Source organism: Equus asinus, unplaced genomic scaffold, assembly GCF_041296235.1.
Source record: "Equus asinus isolate D_3611 breed Donkey unplaced genomic scaffold, EquAss-T2T_v2 contig_803, whole genome shotgun sequence".
Taxonomy (NCBI): Eukaryota; Metazoa; Chordata; class Mammalia; order Perissodactyla; family Equidae; genus Equus; species Equus asinus.
Genome location: NW_027225520.1, coordinates 2,214,981 through 2,233,484, shown reverse-complemented (window position 1 = coordinate 2,233,484; position 18,504 = coordinate 2,214,981). Strand labels below are relative to the sequence as shown.

The following is an 18,504-nucleotide window of genomic DNA, read 5'->3' as shown; positions in this document are numbered from 1 at the left end:
CTCTTCAAAAAACTAGAAGTGGAGGGAATACTTCCTAACTCATTCTCTGAGGCTGGTAGTACCCTGACACCAGTCAGACATAAACAGCACAACAAAATAAAATTACAGACCAATGTTCCTTATGAATACTGATGCAAAAATCCTAACCAAAATACTAGCAAACAGAACTCAATAACACATTAAAAGAATAATACACCATGGCCAAGTGGGATTTATCCAAGGAATACAAAGCGTGACACAAAAATAAATCGATGTAATAGACCACATAAACAAAGGGCAGAAAAATCACATAACCATCTAAATTGAAAGAGGAAAAGCAGTTGACAAAATTCAACACATTTTCACGATAAAAACACTCAAAGAACTAGGAAGACAAAGGAATTTCCTCAACTTGATAAAGAGAATTTTGAAAAACCCAAAGGTAACATCATACTTAATAGTGAAAGACTAAAAGCCTTCCACATAAGATCAGGAACAAGACAAGTATGTATTTTTGCCACTTCTATTCAACAGCAATTGGAAAGGAAAAATAAATAAAAGGTATCCAAATAGGAAAGGAGGAAGTAATTCATAGAGGACATGATCTTATATACAGAAAATCCTAAAGAATCTACAGAAAAGCTACTAGAGCTAATAAATGAATTCAGCAACGTTTCAGGATATAAGATCAACACACAAAAGTCAAAGTTATAGTCCTATACACTAGCAATGAACAATCCAAAAAGGAAACTAAGAAAACACTTCCATTTACAATAACATTAAAAAGAATGAAATATGGGACATCAGCAACATGGCGGTGTGAGCTCACCCAGGACTCTCTCCCCTCCAAAGTACAACCAAAAAGAGCAACTGCTTCCCAACCAAAAAAACAATCCTAATAACAGAAATCATCAGAGACTGACAGCAGCCAAACGATGGAAGGCGGAGAGACTGCAGCCAGCCTCGGAGGAGCTGCAACAAGGTAGGATAGAACATCGCTACCTCCCCTAGAGACTGGGATCACTGCCGCAGGTGAGGGAAGAAGTGGGGGAGGGGCTGCACCTCAGGGGATTGTCCAGGACTCCCACTGCCCATGCAGTGAAACCCTCTAACAGGGGAAAGATTTCGCGTATGAGAGCCCCAGCAAGCCTGGGCCCCGGGAGACCAGAAAGTGAGAGCTGATCCAATCCAGGTCAGCGTAAATGAAAGTGCCCCTCCTCCCCCAACCCACGCTGGGCGCGGCCATCTTGGCTGAAGGCGCAGGGCTCAGAAAAGAAGCCTCTCGACCCCCATCTAGTGGCGACAGGCTGTAACTGCAGCCTAATAATAGCAGTGTGAAAAAACCGCTCCTCTACCATCAAGCAATTTATAAAAGCTCCAGTCCAAAAGGAAAACAATAAAAATACAGAAGTAGGTCCTGAGGGCTTGGAAGTGGGTAAACTAAGTGAAGAGGAGTTCAAAATAGCTATCCTCAAAATATTCAATGAGGTAAAGGGAAATATAGACAGACAAGTCAATGAGTTCTGGAGTTACTTCACAAAACAGATCGAAATTATAAAGAAGAACCAACTAGAAATACTAGAGATGAAAAATACAACAGGTCAGATAAAACAGAATACGGATTCCCTGATGCCCATGTAGACACCACAGAGGAGCATCAAAGAACACAACCGAGAGAGTGAAAAGACAACCCACAGAAAGGGAAAAAATACTCACAAATCATCTATCTAATAACGGATTAATATCCAGAACTTATAAATGACTCCTACAACTAAACAAAAAAAAAACCAAACACCCTAATTTAAAATTGGGCAAAAGACTTCAACAGACATTTCTTTAAAGAAGATACATAAACAGCCAATAAGCACGTGAAAAGATGCTATACATCAGTAATCATTAGTGAAATACAAATCAAAACCACAATGAGATAACACTTTACATCCATTAGGTTGGCTATTATCAGAAAAATAAAATAAAAAGCATTGTTGGCAAGAATGTGAAGAAAGTGGAATGCTTATACATTGCAGGGAATGTAAAATAGTACAGCTGCTGTAAAAAACAGATTTTGGTTCCTCAAGACATTACAGATAGAATTCCACTTCTAGGTGTACACCCAAAAGAAGTGAAAGCAGGGACGCGAACAGACATTTGTACACCACTGTTTACAACAGCACTACACACTATACTCAAAAGATAGAAACGAACCAAATGTCCATCAACAGATGGATGGATAAACATGGTATATACATACAATTAATGGAATATTATTCGGCCTTACAAAGGAATTAAGTTCTGATACAGGCTACAAAATGGATGAACTTTGAGGACATTATGCTAAGTTAAATAAGCCAAACACAAAAGGACAAATATTGCACGATTCCACTTATATAGAGGTATCTAGAAAAGTCAAATTCAGAGACAGAGAATAGAATGGTAGTTACCAGAGGTTTGGGGGGAGAGGGGATTGGGGAGCCATTGTTTAATGGGTACAGTGTTTCAGTTTGGGATAATGAAAAAGTTCTGGAGATGGATGGAGGTGACGGCTGCACACCAATGTGAATTATTTAACGCCACTGAATTGTACATTTAAAAATAGTTAAAATGGTACATTTTATGTTTTGTAAATTTTATTACAATTAAATAAACAAAGCCAAAGCCAAAGCCTTAAGGTTTTCTTGCAGGTCCTACAAGATGGGAGCCCCTGTTTCCTCTATGGCCTTCTCTCCTACTAAGACAGCACCTTATGAAATTGCAACATCCCACCTTACAACATCTACTCTGATCAATAATAATATTGAACTCTTAAAATGTACATGACATTATCTTATTTAATATTCACTTCCAATTACTTCTTTACCTTTTTTTTTTTTTTAAGATTTTATTTTTTCCTTTTTCTCCCCAAAGCCCCCCGGTACATAGTTGTGTATTCTTCGTTGTGGGTTCCTCTAGTTGTGGCATGTGGGACGCTGCCTCAGCGTGGTCTGACGAGCAGTGCCATGTCCGCGCCCAGGATTCGAACCGACGAAACACTGGGCCGCCTGCAGCGGAGCGCGCGAACGTAACCGCTCGGCCACGGGGCCAGCCCCACTTCTTTACTTTTAATACCCATTTTCAGTAGAAGTAATCATCAAGATTCAGAGATTGAATGAGTTTCCAAGGCAAGCATGGAACTGAATTAAGATTTTAACCCATGTCTTTATTACCATTAAGCTATACTTCCCTTTATGCTATGAGAGAAAAGCTGGGTTCCCCATAATACACAGACATTCGCAAATATGTAAAAGAATCTCCAAAACTTTTATTTTAATAAACAGTACATAGTAAATTTTATTCAAAATTAGTACAAATTATTTCTCACTACTCGTCTCCAGTCCCTAATCACATTTTACAGCGTTTATAATCTCATACTAAAAGTATCTTGGTTGAAATTGTTTTTTTATACTGAGTATTGCTTGGTCTTTTTAAACAGGTTCTAAATAAACTTGCTTAAATAAAAAAATAAAATAGACCACAATGAGATATCACTTCACACCCACTAGAATGGCCATATTTTTTTTTATAACACCAGAAAAGCGTTGGCAAGGAGCTGCAGAAACTGAAACTTTCAAGGACAGCTGATGGGAATGTTAAGATGTGCCACTGTAGAAAACAGTTCGGCATTTCCTCAATAAGTTAAACACAGAATTACCATAAATTATGATTACGACTCAGCAATTCCACTCTTGGGTTTATATCCAAGAGATATGAACACATATGTCCAAACAAGAAAATGTACATAAATGTTCATAGTAGCACTATTCACAATAGCCAAAAGGGAGAAACAAACCAAATGCCCATCAACTGGTGAATGGATACACAAATGTAGGATATCCATACAATGGAGTATCAATTAGTCATAAAAACGAATGAAGTACTTGGGGTTGGCCCTGTGGCTGAGTGGTTAAGTTCACACGCTCTGCTGCAGCGGCCCCAGGTTTCGCCGGTTCATAATCCTTGGTGCAGGGACACAGCACCGCTCATCAAACCACGCTGAGGCGATGTCCCACATGCCACAACTGGAAGGACCCACAACTAAAATATACAACTATATACTGGGGGGGATTGGAGGGAAAAAGCAGGGCAAAGAAAGAAGATTGGCAACAGTTGTTAGCTCAGGTGCCAATCTTCAAAAAAATTTTTTTCAATAAAAATTTTTAAAAAAAGGAATGAAGTACTGATACATGCTACAATATGGATAAGTCTTCAAAACAGTATACTAAGTGAAAGAAGCCAGACACAAAAGACCACATATTATATGATTCCATTTATACGAAATTTCCACAACAGGCAAATCCACTGAGTTAGAAAGTACATTAGTGCTTGCAAGGGGATGGGGAAAGGAGCATTAGGAGATACAGGGTTTCTTTTTAGGGTAAAGGGAATGTCCCGAGATTAGTGATGATGGTTGCACAACATTGTGAATATACTTAATGCCAATGAATTGTACACTTTAAAGTGGTTAAAATACTAAAATTTATACCATGTGTATTTTACCATAATTTTAAAAAAACAGAAAAGGAATATACAAATAACAAGGTTAGTAACCCCAATCTTTGTCCATTAATGTTCTCCCTTCCAGCCTGAGTCATCTTTAAAATCTGTTATGAAAGTTCACAGGTGTGCATGTATACGCTATCTCCATATTCGTTGCCAGGAAAATATATTTATATCATTTATGAAATATCTTTTCTTATTTATTTTTAATCTAAAAGCACTTAAGGGCAAAACCTAGGGATTCCTGGTTTTATAAGGCTCAGTACTATAGAACCTCCTTGGGCAAACAAACATTATTCAGAATTTGTCTGAAAATGTCAAGCTTTCCAAAACACTTAAGAAACAACAAAGGACTGAACAAATTCTAGTCTATTGTTTTAAATACAAGATACAAATGTTCTGATGGAGGTAAGGAATACCTTCTTTTTTTTTGAGGAAGATTAGCCCTGAGCTAACATCCGCTACGAATCCTCCTCTTTTTGCTGAGGAAGACCGGCCCTGAGCTAACATCCCTGCCCATCTTCCTCTATTTTATACGTCGGACGCCTACCACAGCATGGCTTGCCAAGCGGTGCCATGTCCACACCTGGGATCCGAACCGGCAAACCCTGGGCCGCTGAAGCAGAACGTGCGAACTCAACCACTGCCCCACCGGGCCAGCCCCAGAAATAACATATTTTAGTAACAGAGCGGCAATATTTGAATAAGATCTGCATTTTACCTTATTATGTTTAAATAGTGGTCTCTATATAATACTCAAAACAATAAAACTTACATTGCAATAAAGGTCACATGTTCATGTGGGCCAAATTACTGGGAACTTAAGAAATGTTTCATTTTATTTGGTGCACTGATTTTTGCTTTACTCAATACATTAACTTCATCGATACACCACTCCAAACCCCCACCCAAAGGCAGACTCTTCAAATGGAGACAGGAGGCAAAGAATGTGACAAAAGCAAGAAAGCAAAGCAAAAAGTTTTATTCTTGTTGTGAGGAATTATAAGAAAAGGGTATTTAGGAGAGAACAGGGGTTCTCTTTCTCTGCAGGGAAAAAAACCCCACACAATTTTAATGAGTTTAGACTTTAGAGGCAGAAAACGGCACCTGTTTCCACAATTCATCCATCAAGTAAGACAGGTAACCCTAGCTCCCATCAAAAATAATTGGACAAACATTTAGAATTCAGATGTCAGAGACAAATCACGGAAAACAGTAATAAGCAGTTGGTAGTATGAAGGAATACAAGTTATCTAAATATTTTAATACTACATTTGAAATTGGGAAGGAAGGAGGAAGAAGGTGTACCCAAAAGTCATCTTTACCTGCCTTGAAACTCCATCTTTTACCCAAATTCATTCTACCCCTCATCTGAGTACTAAACTACTCTATCATTATACCACATATTACCTGTAGCACTCAGTTGGTGCTCAGCATATGCTCCTATTTTTTTCTGGGGGGGGATAGGAGTTACAAGTATATGCCTATGTCCTCCTAAAAATACTCCTTGCCTAAAGGACTGTACTATCTTCTCAGTATTTCCAGTAATTGGCATAATCGAGTATAGACTCAAACATCTGTCACCTCCATGCTCAAAATATTCAAAGGCTTCCCATGTCTATAAATAAGGATAAAGTACAAATTCCTAAGCATAGCATTCAAAGCTCTCTGCAAGAAATTCACACGACTTTCCAATCTTATCTTACCACAACTCTTAGCTCAAAGAAGGTTCTCTTTCCCTTCTTCTCCCACTGAATTTTCTTTTACTTCTCTTATAATAAGCAATACATTCTGCTTGTAGTTCCTTGTTTAAAACTCCGAGTACTCTCTACTAGAGTGTAAGCTCCTCAAAGAAGGAAACTGGTCTGGGTTCAGCTCTTTTTCCCCACGTGGGAAATAACCAATTGCCTTGTACAGAGGAATAATAAATGTTTATTAAAATGAAGATAATGCCTGGCGAGGGAGTCCTTAACAGAGTGGTGATTTGTTGAGCTATTTTTTTAAAACCCTGAAGTCTTTCAGTGCCCTCAAATATTTTCCCTTCTGTCTCTAAAGTGAGGTATTCAGTAAGCTGTGTTGGATGCACTATAGTCAGCCTTTGAACGAAATGTATTATTTCACATACTTAATGAGTAACAGGTTCAGTCACTTTAATGTGAGACATTCACTCTTAGTTCTCTATTTTTAGTAGATACTCAGAATACACAACGAGAGTTCATAAACAGGGTGTTTTGGTTTTGAATTTGGGGGGTATCTGAGGAAGGAGGAAAGGGGAATGACAAGAGAAATGAGAGGTGGAGAAATTCTCTCCGACTCTATAGAAATTAACCAAGCCTACCTTCAAATCTCTACATTAATGGCAGAGAATGAGCTGATTAACAATCAGTATTAAAAGCAAAATCACTTTAAAATACAGTAAAAGCAAAGATATCATATGCCTCCTGATAAAATGTGCTGAGAGAAAGACACATCACCTCATAGTATTCCTAGCAAAATACAGAATCACAAAGAAACATCAGACAAACCCCAATTAATGGACCTGTGTTCTTCAAAAGACTGAAGGGAGAAAACAGCAAGGTGAACTGCTCCAGATTAAAGAAGATTAAAGAGACATGACAATGAAATGCAATGCATGTCCCAGAATTGAATCCCGGGCCAGAAAAAAAAGAAATCTTTGTCTCTCAGTATAAAAGACATTATGGAGCAAGTGGTAAAATATGAATAAGGTCTATAGATTAGAAATAGTATCGTTATCAGTGTTCACTTCTAATTTGCTAGCTATACTGAGGTTACATAAGAAAATACTTCTATTTGGGGGGAATACATGTCAAAGTATTCAGTGTAAAGAAGGATCATGTCTGAAATTTACTCCCAAATGACTCAGAAAAATAATAATAGGGAATGATAAAGCAAATGTGGTAAAATATTACCATGTGCTAAATCTGGGTGAAGGGCATATGAGAATCTTTGTATTATTTTCTAATTTGTAAAATTTTCTAAGTCTGAAATTATATTGTTTACCTTTTTATTTTGAACTATAGTAAAAAAGGAGATAATTATCTCCTTGAAGGTAGATCAGATTCATTTCCCGGGGTTATAGTTATAAAAAATTCAAAAACTTATTCAATAAAACATTACATAAGGTCAATGAGACAGTGACTAGAAAATTGTTTTAAGCAAACGGATAGATATTAAAAAAATATTATTTATAAAAACAAAATGTCTGGGGCTGGCCCCATGGCCGAGTGGTTAAGTTCACGCACTCCGCTTTGGCGGCCGAGGGTTTCGCTGGTTCAGATCCTGAGTGCCGACATGGCACGGCTCATTAGTCCATGTTGAGGCAGCATCCCACATGCCGCAACTAGAAGGACACACAACTAAAGCATACAACTACGTACTGGGGGGATCTGGGGAGAAAAAGCAGGAAAAAAAACAAACAATGTCTTTTGTGGGGAGGACTGAGTTACTAGCCAAAATGTATATTAATACAGGTTTTTTAAAGCATAATGAAAGCTCCATGGGGGTGGGGTCTTAATTTGTCTTGTTCACCTAAGCAATTCTTAGAACAGTTATTGGCACATGGTAATAGTAATCAGTAATAACTAATATTTGAGTAATTATTATGTCCCAGACACTAATCTAAGTGTTTTGTGTCCACTAATTCATTTAATCCTCACACAGTCCAAGAAATATCTGGTAAATGAATTAGTACTTTCGAAGGATGACAATTACAGTCAGTTCTGCAATCACACAACATGAGTTCCTAAAAATCACCAGGTTATGCAATATTATGCAACGAACACCATAAGACTCACAGGAAAAATGGACTTAGAAGCAGTAAGACTCAAAAAGTTTCATCAGTGACACATTTTTTAAAAAGATAGAAACCTAAAAAACACAGTAGCACAAGTGTACACATGTTAAGTGATTAAGAAATACACAAATACAGTAATATGGCACTTACCTTGAAAAAGACATGACATGTGCCTGTGGAAATGGGCCTCAGAAGGGTTGCAGCTTATGAATTATTATAAAGTGATGGAAGGACGGTTATCTGAAATTGGATGGACAACTGTAACAACAGATGTGATGGATGTGGCTCATAACACAAGGGGTAAACTGAGGGAGCTGATGTATGTTTGAGGTGTGTGCACATATATCCATGTATTTTAATATAGCTCAGTTCAGCTGGATGCAGTTTTCTGCATTCACCTAGGGCAGAATCTTTCTATAAAAGGCCAGATAGTAAACATTTTAGGCTTTGTGGGCCATTAGGTCTCTATTGCAACTATTCAACTTTGAGACTGTGGTACAAAAGTAGCCACAGACAATGTAAACAAATGGTCTTGGGTGTATTCCAATTTCACAAAAATAGGCCACTGGTTAGTGGCCATAGTTTGCTGACCCTTGACCTTGCAGACCAAATCCTGTTTATTTGCAAATGCAAATTTTGTCTTAGGCTCAAATTGTTCCGATAGATTAATTTTGTTCAACCAAATCAACATTTTCAAAACAAGCATTACAGCAGAACTAAGTTTGGAATGCTAGCAAATAAACCAAAAAAAAAAACAATGTAATTCAAAAGGCAAAATAAATCTAGTATTACTGGAAAATAAATTATTTTTGATTTTTCATTTTATAAATCAAATGTCACCCAAAAGTCAACTGACCACATCAAATGACCAAAGCAAAGACAACTAAGGACAGATTTTGAACAATCATAGTCATTCAAAATCTGTGTTAAATTCTACACAATCCTTAAGAAAAGTGAGAAATACTTTTGACAGTTCTTCTGAACTGAAATTATCAGGATCATTCACAAGGGCACGTGGCTTTTACAAGATGAAGCCACAAAAGTTAGCATACCAAAACTGCACTATAAGATGAAAAAGTTCTGAGGATCTAAGGTACAGCGTGGAGACTATAGTTAATGATACTGTATTACGTACTTGAAAGTTGCTAGAGAGTAGATCTTAAATGCTCTCACCACAACAACATAATTAACAAAAACGTTAATTATGTGAGGTGAAGGATGTATCAACTAACATTATTGTGCTAATCATTTCAAAATATATACACCCATCAAATCATCACACTACACACCTTAAACTTACACAATGACATACGTCAATTACATATCAATAGAGCTGGGAAAAACATACTAATTGCACAATCATTATACACTATTCGTCCAGGAGTTGAGCTTTTAAGTTGACCTTCTTCCAAACAGAAAACACTAATTTATACATTCCTTGCTCAAACTGCTATACCTCACATCCGGAATCCTGCCCCAGTCTTCTTTGTCAAAACTGTGCCCCTTCTCCAAGATTCAAATGCTATCTTTCCATAAAGCCTTTCCCGGACCTCATCACAAATCTCTTCCTACTCTGAACTCCCACAGAAACTTAGTTTTGACCTAATGCAGCATTCATCATTTTATATCCTGGTTTAAAACTATTTGTGTACATATCTTATCTGCTCTGCTATGTGGAAAATAAGACTAATCTTTAACCATACTAATCCCTCTGCCTGGACTGCCCTTTTTCACAGCCAATCCTCAACTCATCCTAACTCATCTTCGACACCCAATACAGATACCATCTCCTCTGAAAAACTTTCCTAGACATCCCCCAAATTAGGCTTTCCTTCATTTCTGATGCCTAACACAGCCAATATACCTCCATTTTAGCACTGCTTTGTAACTGCTTATTTACTTACTATCTCCCTAACTAGATTAAGAATGCCTTAAGGGGGGCTGGCCTCATGGCCTAGTGGTGAAGTTCAGCACACTCCGCTTTGGCAGCCCAGGTTCAGTTCCCAGGCACAAACCTACACCACTCATCAGGAGCCATGCTGTGGTGGTGAGCCACAGACAAAATAGAGGGAGACTGGCAAGATGGTAGCTCAGGGAGAATCTACCTCCAAAAAAAGAAAAAAGAACGCCTTAAGGAGGCAGGAATTTTATCTTATTACCCTTTGGATACCCTAGCACCGTGCCTGGTCCCTAGCTGATACTCAAGTATTTGATCGACTAATAAAGCATTCCCCCAAAATAAAAAGTATAGGAGATACACACACACACACACACACATACATGAACACCACAGCCATACCAATAATTCTTAAACAAATATTGCATGGAACAGTTAACAAAAAAGCCAGACTACAGATACCAAGAATTGCTACTTCAAACCAAAACTGAGAGTCTCAGAGTCAGGAGGTGAAAATAGTGGCTACAGTAAAAAAGTCGCAGAAACTTTTCCCAGGACAGAAAGTATTAATGGCTAGAATTAATATAGGTCTTTTCAAAAGCATCATCTCCAATCATTAAAGGGCAGAAATATAATACACTGAATATAGTAATCTTTCAAAACAGAAGATATCCTAAGGCACATTAACAAACTTCCCATCAAAAAGTTTTTCCTTTCCAATAAACGTTTGCAAAAGTATGTGTACATGATACTATGACATCATATTAGCAACAAAACACCTGTATCCCAACCAACGTAAGCTTTAAGGCAAAAAAGATATGCATACATTGAATAAAGAAACTTAACCTCATCACCACCCTTCTCTCTACCCCCACAAAAGGCAAGTAAAATCAAAAAAGGATCAACACACATAAGCAGGAGTTTTTAAATAACGATAGAACATCTAGTACAACTTCATTTTGTAAATGACAAAGTAGAGCTCTAGAAAGGATAAATGATTTGTCCAAGGCCACACAATCAGTTAAGCAACAGGGCTATAACCAGAAAACCAGGTTTAGCTCCAAGTTCAGTGTTCATTCCTCTACACCAGCAGTTGTCAAACTTTTAGTCTCGGGATCTCTTTATGCTCTTAAAACACTTAAAAATTAACAAAGACCCCAAAGAGCTTTAGTTTATTGTCTTCTAAGAACTGCTGTTACAACCATGTTACCTCCCCCTGAACAACTTTACACTTTAGCAGTATCTATTAAACTCACTCCCAGTTCACAGATGGAGAAATGGAGGTTAACCATCCTGTATGTCAGCTATCAAGCCAATCATAAGACAAGCATTAAGAAACAGGTACAGGGGCCGGCCCCATGGCCAAGTGGCAAAGTTTGCGTGCTCTGCTTCGGTGGCCCGGGGTCTTACCAGTTCGAATCCTGGGCGCAGACCCAGCACCTCTCATCAGGCCAGGCTGAGGCGGCATCCCATGTACCGCAACAAGAAGGACCCACAACTAAAATATATACCACTATGTACTGGGGGGCTTTGGGGAGAAGGAAGAAAAATAAAATCTCAAAAAAAAAAAAAAACCCAGGTACAGAGAGATCCTACTTGGACACTCCTTTTACTGCCCTGCTAGATTCAACATTCCTAAAGAAAGATCCATACACCATTTTCCAGTGACTTAAACCATTTGAACAGCTTCTGCCACGTCCAAGAAAACATTCAAGGTCTAGAGGAAAGGACCTCATGTAAACCCAACAATTGCCTGTATCCTGTCACCCAATCCATAAACTTATTCAGACTCCAAGAGTGAAATAGGCACATAAATTCACACAATTTCTTACAGAAAAAAATTATTTCACACACCTATATCTATACAGAAATTCCTTTAAGTACCACATTTATCTCATCTCTAGAAATACAACATATAACTGAAAACTCATGGCCAACTACACCAGAGGGTGCCAATAATGAGAACTGCCCTGATCAAAATTAAAGCCCCAAGCAATAACATAACCAAACAGCTGGTATTTAAATGCTTTCAAAACCCTTTATAAAATTTGCATCTACTCTCCCACCACAGGCCTGGCTTAATGCTTTCCACATAGTGAGAATGCAAACACTTCACAGGTTACATTTTTCAAAAATTAGGTTAGTATGGGGGCCGGACCCGTGGCCAAGTGGTTAAGTTCGAGCGCTCTGCTTTGGCGGCCCAGGGTTTCCCTGGTTCGGCTCTTGGGCGCGGCCCTAGCACTGCTCATCAGGCCATGCTGAGGCAGTGTCCCACAGAGCAGAGCCAGAAGGACCTACAACTAGAATATAGAACTATGTACTGGGGGGCTTCAGGGAGAAGAAGAAAAAAGAAGAAGATGGGCAACAGACGTTAGCTCAGGTGCCAATCTTCAAAAAAAAAAAAAAAATTAGCGTAGTGTGTAACTGATTGTGAACTACCAGCCTAACAGACACTTCTTAAGACATTCTGCCTTTTTAAATTTAAGACCAATAACTAGTTATACTGCTGTCAGCTTTTCAACTAATCAGCTGCCATAAGGATTAAAATGACAAGTCACATCAAATCTCAAAGAGGTTTACATGAAAATAAATTACAGCTAAGTTTACCTGTCAATCAGAGGCTGGTCTTTCATAATGCCAAACATTTGAAAAAACAAGCCAATCCTATTTAAAATAAAACAAATTTTAAAAACTCTCTAAAAACAATAACAAAACCTTTAAAGGTTTTTTTTTCCCCCACTGATTTTTCAATGTATGATTTAGCCAGGTCATCCGTTTCTTTTCCTGCCTCTTGCCTTTGGGCTATTTTTTCACCACAAAACCCTAGAAAACTTTCTTTGTTTATAAACACAAGTAAAAATTAGAACTAATCTTTGCTCTTAGTGTTCGACAGAAGATCTGATAAAGAAAACACCTGGAACTATTTGTGTAAAATAAAGTTAATGATAATGTATTATATAGTTCGTATTATTTCATATTATAAGAGAATCAAGAGTGATTCAGTATTGTGGGTTCAACTCACTCAAGCATTACTGTTACATTATCCTTTAACTACGATTATGACTTGAGATGAATGACACTTCAGCCTGAGAAAGTTCTTCTCAACACCCACTTTGAGCTCCTTCATAGTAAATAATCAGGAAGGAAAAACTTTTTAAAATTAATTCTCTACATTTATATTTGTGGTTCTTTACAGACGGTTTTTCACATAGCTTAAGACTCTCCTGGAATTAAATGTTTCGGTTATCTCACTATCTCATCTGGACACACAAGTCAAAATATTATAAACAGCTACAAACTCAAAGACCTACACCAAATGACCACAACAGTAGCTACCATGAACTTCTTCCATTATAATACTGGGGCCAAATTAAAATGGTCAGAATCGCGTTACATCTGGCAGCTCAAGGAGGCATTAACGTCTTGTGGTTAAGAACATAAGCTTCAGAGTCAAGAGTGGGTTCAATTCCAGCTCCACCAATTACAAACTACATAACTTTGGTCAAGTTCTTTGATTCTCTGTCTCAGTTTCCTCCTCATCTGTAAAATGAGGAACACCACGTACCTTCTCCATAGGGTTGTTTCGAGAAGTAATCAAGATTATACAGGTAAAGGTTAACAATAAGCACTCGATTTTAGTTATGATTATTACTCTTAGCAACAAGATCTACAGAAATTCAAGACCCATAAGAAAAAGTGACCCTGGCATAACATGAATAATTCTATCCTGAAAGTCTAGACATAAATAATTTGTTCACCCTAAAGAACGAGAGAAAATCCAAGTTCAACCTATGGTCTTAAATGCAGACTTTGTGAGACTTAGTGAAATCTAAAGGTCATATTTAACTGTAAGGTACACCCTTCATGTATATGAACATGAATGCCTGATAATAAACAACCAACAAGTTGTACTGGGTACCTCATGTGCCCAATAACCCGTAAATAAAGGTTTATTGTACTTGGGCCAATTAACACAAGTTCAGAAACCAAAGCGACAATCTTTACACAATTACGGATCCATAATCTAAGAACCAAAGCGTATTTTTTTTTCTTGAGGGGAAAAAAAACATCTATCTACTGCTTGTTAATGCAGAAAAATAGGCATAAGAGGTATCAGAGGCTCATTCCCAAACTCTACACGCTAGCTAAAGTGCTCTAGAAACGTATACCATCCTAACAGTTACTCAAAGGCACCTTTTTGCCAGCTACGAATGGAATTCTGATCCCTGCTCCCTGTAATTTTCTTTACTTTGCCACTAGGCGCCAAGGATACATCTCACAGTAGAAAAATTACTTAATTCACTAGGGATGAAAAGTCAAACGTCAAACTGCCTGAAAAGCAAGCCAGCCAGCTGTGTAAAAGTGGTATACATCTGATATGAACAACCCATATTTTTAGACACTATCAGGACGCAAATCAGAAGCACAAGAGAGGGGCCGGCCCAGGGCCGAGGGGTTAAGTTCCTGCGCTCCGCTTCGGCGGTTCTGGGTTTCGCCGGTTCATAATCCTGGGTGCGGGAACACGGCACCGCTCATCAAGCCACGCTGAGGCGGCGTCCCACACGCCACACCTAGAAGGACCCACAACTGAAAATACACAACTGTGTACTGGGGGGCTTTGGGAGAAAAAGGAAAAATACAATCTTTAAAAGAAAAAAAAAGCACAAGAGAAAAACAGCCTCCAAACGCACTTGATTGCTAAGAGGTGGCCTGCCAGGCACAGCTTCCCTTGCAATAAATCTTACTTCCCATCAACCCACGTTAACCAGCTTCCCATCCCTCGTGGAAGAAATAAATAGGCTCTAATTACTTTTGCTCGAAATTTGCCCAGAAAGTGGAGAAACGTTTGAGGTCTGCCTTCCCACCCACTAAAGCCAGACTTCACAAAAAGCAACGCACACGAGTCCTCCAGGAGGAAAACCCTGCGTTAGTATCCCCCGCCTCGAGGTAGACCCAAGGATATCAGCGCACAGAAAGAACGGAAATGCCAGGCAAGCCCTCCCACTCACCCCCAAAAAACGGACTGACCCCAGGGGCTGCCGAAAAAAACATTCCGCAAGGCCGGGGTACTTCCCGTCTCCAGCAGCCGAAACGCCACTGAGCTGTCCCAGGATCTCGCATCCTCCCGCCTGCTCGCCCGCCCCTCCCCCGCTTCCCACCCCCCACCCCCACCGCTGCCCCACGCAGTTTCCAGGCCCCAAGATTAGGAGGAATGACCGGGATACCAACACCCGCCTCCGGCTTGGGAGTCTCAATCCCACCAGCTCCGGAGAAGCAACAGAGGAGGGCGGCTGAGCCGCGGCGGCCCAGGAGGCTGGAGGGAGCGCCCCCCACGCCACCCCCACCCCGGCCTGAGTCTAGCGCCGAAGCCTTCTCCCCAAAGGGAAAAGGATGCCTCTCGCCGCCAAGCAACGCGCCAGCCTCAGCCCTCACGCCAGCGCTTCCCGACGCAGAGGGCGCGGAGGCCCAGCCGCCGGGACCCGGGAGACGGGCTTGTTTTACCTCAGGGGTTCAGCAGTCACGGTTTCGCTTCAATGCCTACTTGGCTTCAGCGAGCGGAGGGCACCACTCTGCGCTCCCGGCGCCCGGTTACCACAGAAATGCACCGGCCTCGTCGTCGTCGTCACCGCAGCTGCTGCTGGATCCTCCCCACAGCTCGAAGGCCGCTGCCGCCGCCACCGCCGCAGGAGCCGCGGAAACAAAGCGCCGCCGTCGCCGCCGCCGTTCTGTGGGGCCGAGGCTCAGGCAAGAGAGGTGGCGCGGCCTCCCTCTGCCGCGTCCCGTCGTCCACCGGCTCCCTCCGCCGCGGCGCAGGCGCTTATTGGCCGCGAAGACACACCTTCGTTGGGGGCCTGTTGCTAAGGCGGTCTACGTCGTTTGATCCCGTCTACCTTGTCGTGGGGGGTCCAGGTCAGTCCCATTGACCTGAAAGTGCTAGTGTCGTATTTTGACTTTATTCGGAAAGTGCTTTTTGACCCGTCTTCTTTTCTTGCACTTATTGACAAAACAATATTTTACTATAGAATAACACTATATATGAATACTATAATATTAGTATATCACTATACTAAGCCTTTATCTGGGTTATCTCATGTAATCCTTATGCCCTTTGAGGCAGATAAACACTTGTTAGCTACATTTTCCAGATGAGGAAACCAAGACACAAAGTCCCACGGTCATGGAACTGAAATTCAGATCAGACACTGCCCTCTTAATCACTACTCTATATGGCCATATTGTATATTTTTTCTTATATTCCAGGTTATCGAGTTCTTTGCTTTCCTAGATGTTTTATATATAATAGTCAGCATGCCACAATGCTTAAAAACATAAACCCGCGGCCGAGTGGTTAAGTTCCCGCGCTCCACTGCAGGTGGCCCAGTGTTTCGTCGGTTGGAGTCCTGGGCGCGGACATGGCATGCTCATCAAACCACGCTGAGGCGGTGTCCCACATGCCACAACTGGAAGGACCCACAACGAAGAATATAATACAAATATGTACCAGGGTCTTTGGGGAGAAAAAGGAAAAAGAAAATCTTTAAAAAAAAAAAAAAATAAACATAGTCACAGACATACCTCGTGTTATTGCGCTTCACTTTATTGCTCTTCTCACACATTGCACTTTTTACAAATTGAAGGTCTGTGGCCTTGAGCAAGTCTGTTGGTGCCATTTTTCCAAGAGCATTTGCTTACTTCATGTCTGTGCACCACATTTTGGAAATTCTCGCAAAATTTCAAATGTTTTCATTATTACTATATTTGTTATCATGATCTGTGATCAGTGGTCTTTGAGATTACTACTATAATTGTTTTAGGGCACCACAAACCTCACCTACATAAGACAGCAAACTGAATAGATGTGTGTTCGGACAGCAATTTCCCTTCTCTCTCCCACTCCTCTGGCCTCCCTATTCCCTGAGACACAATATTAACATTAGGCCAATTAACCCTACAATGGCCTATGGGTGTTCCAAGTGAAAGGAAGAGTCGCATGTCTCTCACTTTAAATCAAAACCTAGAAATGATTAAGCTTAGTGAGGAAGACATATCAAAAGCCAAGACAGGCTTAAAGCTAGGCCTCTTATGCCAAACAATTAGCCAAGCTGTGAATGCAAACGAAAAGTTCTTGAAGGAAATTAAAAGTGCTACTTCAGCGAACACGCAAATAAAAAAGCGAAAGAGCCTTATTGCTGATATGGAGAAAGTTTTAGTAGTCTGGATAGAAGATCAAACCAGCCACAACATCCCCTATACCCAAAGCCTAATGCGGAGCAAGGTCCTAACTCTTCAATCCTCCAAAGGCTGAGAGAAGTGAGCAAGCTGCAGAAGAAAAGTTTGAAGCTAGCAGAGGTTGGTCCATGACTTGCAAGGAAAGAAACCATCTCCATAACAAGAAAGTGCAAGGTGAAGCAGCAAGTGCTGACATAGAAGCTGCAGCAAGTTCTCCAGAAGATCTAACCAGGATAAAGATGACGGTGGCCACACTAAACAACAGATATTCAATGTAGACAAAACAGCCTTATATTAGAAGAAGATGCCATCTAGGACTTTCATAACTGGCGAGGAAAAGTCAATGCCTTGCTTCAAAGCTTCAAAGGACAGGCTGACTCTCTCATTAGGGGCTAATGTACCTGGTAACTTCAAGTTAAAGCCAATGCTCATGTACCATTCTGAAAATCCTAGGACCCTTAAGAATTATGCTAAAGGTACTCTGTCTAAGCTCTATAAATCAAACAACAAAGCCTGGATGACAGCACATCTATTTACAACATGGTTGAGTCAATATTTCAAGCCCACCATTGAGACCTACTTCTCAGAACAAAAGATTCCTTTCAAAATATTACTGCTTATTGACAATGCACCTGGTCACCCAAGAGCTCTGATGGAGACTGCAACGAGATTAATATTGTGTTCGTGCCTCCTCACACAACATCCATTCTGCAGCCCATGGACCAAGGAGTAACTTCAACTTTCAAGTCTTATTATTGAAGAAATACATTTTGTAATGCTATAGCTGCCACAGTTAGTGACTCCACTGATGGACCAGGGCAAAGTAAATTGCAAACCTTCTGGAAAGGATTCACCATTCCAGATGCCACTAAGAATATTTGTGATTCATGGGAACAGGTCAAAATAGCAACATTAACAGGAGTTTAGAAGAAGTTGATTCCAAACCTCATGGGTGACTTTGAGGGGTTCAAGACTTCAGCGGAGGAAGTTAACGGCAGATGTGGTGGAAACAGCAAGAGAACTAGAATTGGAAGTGGAACGTGAGGATGTG

At 40.1% G+C, this 18,504-nt stretch overlaps 2 protein-coding genes across 8 annotated transcripts in view; one reads left to right on the top strand and one right to left on the bottom strand.

Annotated features, from left to right (window-relative positions):
• The window catches only part of LOC139044376 (serine/threonine-protein phosphatase 2A regulatory subunit B'' subunit beta-like), a 145,173-nt gene that overhangs the window by 89,808 nt on the left and 36,861 nt on the right, over positions 1-18,504 (bottom strand). The gene's annotated exons all lie outside the window — the stretch shown is intronic.
• LOC139044375 (uncharacterized) lies at positions 13,113-16,810 on the top strand. 2 transcript variants are annotated; one of them, XM_070503857.1, is made up of 2 exons: positions 13,113-16,133; positions 16,597-16,810. In XM_070503857.1, exon 1 carries the CDS (start codon positions 15,436-15,438, stop codon positions 16,102-16,104), a length of 669 nt encoding a protein of 222 aa, XP_070359958.1. In that variant the 5' UTR covers positions 13,113-15,435; the 3' UTR covers positions 16,105-16,133; positions 16,597-16,810. The 2 variants fall into 2 exon arrangements, with proteins under 2 accessions (XP_070359958.1, XP_070359957.1); XM_070503856.1 differs by having other exon boundaries at positions 16,485-16,810.

Bases quoted from the DNA above. Each gene is read 5' to 3' on its own strand.
- LOC139044375 (XM_070503857.1), top strand. From the start codon at position 15,436: ATGACCGGGATACCAACACCCGCCTCCGGCTTGGGAGTCTCAATCCCA.